The sequence below is a fragment of the Chiloscyllium plagiosum genome, unplaced genomic scaffold, assembly GCF_037043375.1.
Source record: "Chiloscyllium plagiosum isolate Xiang-an unplaced genomic scaffold, Cpla_swu_hap1 HiC_scaffold_22, whole genome shotgun sequence".
NCBI lineage: Eukaryota > Metazoa > Chordata > Chondrichthyes > Orectolobiformes > Hemiscylliidae > Chiloscyllium > Chiloscyllium plagiosum.
In genome coordinates this window covers 67,269,547-67,275,546 of record NW_028270160.1, presented here as the reverse complement: position 1 = coordinate 67,275,546, position 6,000 = coordinate 67,269,547, and the positions used below count along the sequence as shown (strand labels likewise).

The following is a 6,000-nucleotide window of genomic DNA, read 5'->3' as shown; positions in this document are numbered from 1 at the left end:
CTTTGTCTTATTAAAGACCAAAGGTTTCCTTCTGTCTATTCTGTTTGCCCTTTGCATCAAATAATCCAACACAACATCAGCTGCATTTTGTTCAATCACTGTCAGTAATATTAACGTTGATGGAACCAAATGTATTTCATCAGGGAGTAGAACTTAATGCAACTGGTAACAACTGAAAACACAAGAATGTGTTTTCTTTTCATGAGTGAGAACTAAATTTAGCTGCAATTAATTGTAATTAAAGCTAATTGTGTCTCAGGGAGTTTGCCATCATGTATAATAAAGAAGGCTGTGCATAATATTCCAAGTAAACTGTTTCACTTCTTACAGAAAATGCATGCCCCACCCAAAGGTCTCATATATGCAATTTTCTACACTGTGCTTGCTGTTATTGCTGTGCCAGGTAACATATTCTAATACATTATTCATTATTCCTAAATAAGAAAAATTATGATGGCTTGAAACTGATTGCAGTTGCAGATAACCAGAGGGGTATCAATATCCTGGGGGGGATATTTGCTAATGCTCTTCGGGTGGATTTAAACTAATTCAGCAGAGGTATGGGAACCTAAATGATAGCAAGTTTTGAGAAGATATGTAGCTCAGGTTGAGGTTCTGGATATAGGTTTGCTCAATGAGCTGGAAGGTTCGTTTTCAGACCCTTTCAGCTCAGTGTGCAAACCTACATTCAGAACTTAAATTGTAGTTCAGGTATATAGGAGATTGAGAGTAGTGAAGCCAGATATGAAGTTTCAAGGTTGCAAGAAGGGCACCGGCACGTGAGGAGTTGGTTTGAAGTGTGTCTACTTCAATGCCAGGAGCATGCAGAATAAGGTGGGTGAACTTGCAGCATGGGTTGATACCTGGGATTTCGATGCTGTGGCCATTTCAGAGACATGGGTAGAGCAGGGACAGGAATGTTTATTGCAGGTCATGGGATTTACATGTTTCAGTAAGAACAGTGATAAAGGTAAAAGGGTGTGGGGGCATTGTTAGTCAAGGACAGAATTACAGTTACAGAAAGGACATTTGAAGACTCATTCATTGAGATAGTATGGGCTGAGGTTAGAAACAAGAAAGGAGAGGTTGCCCTTTTGGGAATTTTCTATTGGCTTCTGAATAGTTCCGGAGATATAAAGGATAGGATAGCAAAGATGATCCTCGATAGGAGCAATACTGACAGGCTTACTGTTATGGGGTCTTTAACTTTCCAAATATTGACTGGGATTATTATAATTCAAGTACTATTGGGTCAGTATTTGTCCAATGTGTGCAGGAGGGCTTCCTGACACAGTATGTAGACATGCCAACAAGGGGTGAGGCCACATTAAATTTGGTACTCAGTAATAAACCCAGCCAGGTGTTAGGCTTGGAGGGAGGTAAGCACTTTAGTGATCGTGACCACAATTCGGTTATGTTCACTTTCGTGATGGAACGGGATAGGTATACACCGCAGGACAAGACTTATAGCTGGGGGAAAGGTAATTATGATGCCATTAGGCAAACTTTAGGATGCATAGAATGGGGAAGAAAACTGCAGGGGATGGGCACAATTGAAATGTGTACCTTATTCAAGGAACAGCTACTATGGATCCTTGATAAGAATGTACCAGTCAGGCAAGGAGGAAGTTGTCAAATGCGGGAGCCATGGTTTACAAAGGAAGTTGAATCTCTTGTCAAGAGGGAGAAGAAGGCTTCTGTTAGGATGAGACACGATGGCTCAGTTATGGCACTTAAGAGTTACAAGTTAGCCAGGAATAACCTAAAAAGAAGCGCTAAGAAGAGCCAGGAGGGGACAAGGGGAATTGTTGATGGATAGGATCAAGGAAAACCCTAAGGCTTTCTATTGGTATATCAGGAATGAAAGAATGATGAGAGTAAGATTAGGACCAATCAAAGATAGTAGTGGGAAATTGTGCATGAAGTCGGACAAGATAGGGGAAGACACTAAATGAACACTTTTCATCAATATCCACACTAGAAAAAAACAATGTTATCAAGGAGAATAGTGAGATACAGGCCACGAGACTAGTTGGGATTGAGGTCTACAAGGAGGAGGTGTTCAAAATTCTGAAAAGTGCAAAAGTAGATAAATTCCTTGGGCTGGATGGGACTTATCCCAAGATTATCTGGGAAGCCAGGAAGGAGATTGCCGAGCCTTTGGCTTATGATCTTTATGTCACCATTGTCACCAGGAATAGTGCCAGAAAACTGGAGGACAGCAAATATTGACTGTGGAAAGTGCACGCAACTCTAGCTCCTTGAAAATTGTGTTAGGGAATTGGAGCTGGAGCTGGATGAACTACGGATCATTCGGGAGGCTGAGGAGTTACCGGGAGTTGGTCAGGACAAGGCTCAGGACAAGGATAAATGGGCTACAGTTAGGGGGAGGAAAGGGGACAGTCAGACAGTGCAGAGATCCCCTGTGGACATTCCCCTCAGCAATAACTATATCATTTTGGATACTGCTGGGGGGATGACCTACCAGAGGAAAGCCATAGCAGTCAGTTCTCTGGCACTGAGCCTGACACTGTGGCAAAGGAGGGTAGGGGGCAGAATAGAAAAGTACTCGTGGTAGGGATCGATAGTTAGGGGAATCGACAGGAGATTTTGTGGTTAGGATCGGGATTCCCAGAAGGTATGTTGCCTCCCTGGTGCCAGGGTCCGGGACGTCTCCGATCGGGTGTATAAGGTTCTAAAAGGGGAGGGCGAACAGCCAGAAATCTTGTTACATATTGGCACTAATGATATAGCCAGGAAAAGGATTGAAGATATAAAAAGTGATTTCAGGGAGTTAGGATGGAAGCGGCAAAGCAGGATGAACAGAGTAGTGTTCTCTAGTTTTACTACCGGTGCCATGAGATAGCGAGGTGAGGAACAGGGAGCAGGCGCAGCTTAATACGTGGCGGCGCAGCTGGGAGGGATTCAGATATGTAGATAATTGGGATGCCTTCTGGGGAAGGTGGGACCTGTACAAGAAAAACGGGTTGCATCTGAACTGAAAGGGGGCCAATGTCCTGGGTGGAAGGTTTGCTCGAGTAGTTCGAGAGGGTTTAAACTAGTATGGCAGGGGAGTGGGAACCTGAGCTGTATACCGGAGGTGAGAGTTGATGCAGATGAGGCAATAGCAAGAGGTAGACCAGCTAGTGGGAAGGAATTTCCTGGCAAGGAACCAAGGTATCAGTTAAAGTGTGTTTGCTTTAAAGCAAGGAGTATCAGGAATAAAAGTGACGAACTTAGAGCATGGATCAGTACCTGGTGCTATGATGTTGTGGCCATAGCAGAGAAATGGGTTTCTCAGGGGCAGGAATGGTTGCTGGATGTTCCAGGGTTTAGAGCATTTAAAAAGAATAGGGAGGGCGGAAAAAGAGGAGGGGGTGTAGCACTACTAATCAGAGAGGGTATCACAGCTACAGAAGCTTTCAGTGTCAAGGAAGATCTGCCTACCGAGTCAGTATGGGTGGAAATTAGGAACAGCAAGGGAGCAGTTACCTCTTTTTAGGGGTTTGCTACAGGTCCCCCAATAGCAGCAGGGAGATGGAAGAAAGCATAGGTCGGCAGATTTTGGAAAAGTGTGGACGTAGTAGGGTTGTTGTAATGGGTGACTTTAACTTTCTCAATATTGATTGGAACCTCCTTCAAGCAGAAGATTTGAATGGAGCTGTTTTTGTAAGGTGTGTTCAGGAGGGTTTCCTAACTCAGTATGTTGACAGGCCGATGAGGGGAGAGGCCATTCTAGACTTAGTGCTCGGAAACGAGCCGGGGCAGTTATCAGATCTTGTGGTGGAGAACATTTTGGTGATAGTGACCACAACTGCCTCACATTCTACATAGCTATGGAGAAGAAGAGGATTAGGCAAAATGGGAGGATATTTAATTGGGGAAGATGCGATTAGACATGAGTTAGGAAGCATGGATTGCGAGCAATTGTTCCATGGTAAAGGCACTATAGACATGTGGAGACTGTTTAAGGAACAGTTGTTACAAGTGATGAATAAATATGTCCCTCTGAGACAGGCAAGAAGGGGTAAGATAAAGGAACCTTGGATGACAAGAGCGGTGGAGCTTCTCATCAAAAGGAAAAAGGTAGCTTACATAAGGTGGAGAAAGCTAGGGTCAAGCTGAGCTCTACAGGATTACAGGCAGGTGAGGAAGGAGCTTAAGAATGGTCTGAGGAGAGCCAGGAGGGGGCACGAGAAAGGCTTGGCAGAATGGATTAGGGAGAACACAAAAGCATTTTACACTTATGTGAGGAATAAAAGAATGGTCAAAGAAAGAGTAGGGCTGATCAGGGATAGCATAGGGAATTTGTGTGTGGAGTCTGAGGAGGTAGGGGAAGCCCGAAATGAGTTTTTTGCTTCTGTCTTTACGAAAGAAACAAACTTTGCAGTGAATGAAACCTTTGAAGAGCAGGTGTGTATGCTGAAATGGAGAGATAGAGGAAGCTGATGTGCTGAAAATTTTGTCAAACATTAAGATTGACAAGTCGCCAGGCCCGGACCAGATTTGTCCTCGGCTGCTTTGGGAAACGAGAAATGCAATTGCTTCGATATTTGCGAAGATCTTTTCATCCTCACTCTCCACTGGAGTCGTACCTGAGTACTGGAATGAGGCAAATGTAATTCCTCTCTTCAAGAAAGGAAATAGGGAAATCCCCGGCAATTACAGACCAGTAAGTCTCACGTCTGTCGTCTGTAAGGTGTTAGAAAGGATTCTGAGGGATAGGATTTATGACCATCTGGAAGAGCATGGCTTGATTAAATGCAGTCAACACGGGTCGAACTGTGAATGTGGTGTATATGGACTTCAGCAAGGCATTTGATAAGGTTCGCTATGGTAGGCTCATTCAGAAGGTCAGGAGGAATGGGATTCAGGGAACATAGCTGTCTGAATACAGAATTGGCTGGCCAACAGAAGACAGCGAGTGGTAGTAGAAGGAAAATATTCTGCCTGGAAGTCAGAATATTCTGCCTGGAGTGGTGTTCCACAGGGCTCTGTCACAGAACATAGAACATAGAAGAATACAGCGCAGTACAGGCCCTTGGCCCTCGATGTTGCACCGATCCAAGCCCACCTAACCTACAGTAGCCCACTATCCTCCATATGCCTATCCAATGCCCGCTTAAATGCTCATAAAGAGGGAGAGTCCACCACTGCTACTGGCAGGGCATTCCATGAACTCACGACTCGCTGAGTAAAGAATCTACCCCTAACATCTGTCCTATACCTACCACCCCTTAATTTAAAGCTATGCCCCCTCGTAATAGCTGACTCCATACGTGTCCTTGGGCCTCTATTGTTTGTAATTTTTAATAATGACTTGGATGAGGGGATTGAAGGATGGGTCAGCAAGTTTGCAGATGACACAAAGGTTGGAGGTGTCTTTGACAATATAGAGGGCTGTTGTAGGCTGCAGCGGGACATTGAAAGGATACAGAGATGGGCTGAGAGGTAGCAGATGGATTTCAACCTGGATAAATGCGAGGTGATGCATTTTGGAAAATCGAATTTGAAAGCTGAGGACAGGATTAAGGATAGGATTCTTGGCAGTGTGGAGGAACAGAGGGATCTTGGGGTGCAGGTACATAGATCCCTTAAAATGGCCACCCAAGTGGACAGGGTTGTTAAGAAAGCATATGGTGTTTTGGCTTTCATTAACGGGGGTATTGAGTTTAAGAGTCGTGAGATCTTGTTGCAGCTCTATAAAACTTTGGTTAGACCGCACTTGGAATACTCCATCCATTCTGGTCGCCCTATTATAGGAAAGATGTGGATGCTTTGGAGAGGGTTCAGAGGAGGTTTACTGCCTGGACTGGAGGGCTTATCTTATGAGGAGAGGTTGACTGAGCTCGGACATTTTTCATTGGAGAAAAGGAGGAGAAGAGGGGACCTAATTGAGGTATACAAGGTATAGATAGAGTCGATAGCCAGAGACTATTTCCCAAGGCAGAAATGACTAACACGAGGGGTCATAGTTTTAAGCTGGTTGGAGGAAAGTAT

At 44.4% G+C, this 6,000-nt stretch overlaps 1 protein-coding gene across 1 annotated transcript in view; it reads left to right on the top strand.

Moving 5' to 3' along the window:
- The first annotated feature begins 333 nt into the window (after positions 1-333).
- LOC148146026 (G protein-coupled receptor 15-like) overlaps positions 334-6,000 on the top strand; it is a 28,685-nt gene continuing 23,018 nt past the window's right edge. Inside the window, exon 1 of the mRNA XM_087999176.1 lies at positions 334-403. Within this exon, the coding sequence (XP_087855302.1) occupies positions 334-403 (70 nt within the window). The remainder of the gene's footprint in view (positions 404-6,000) is intronic.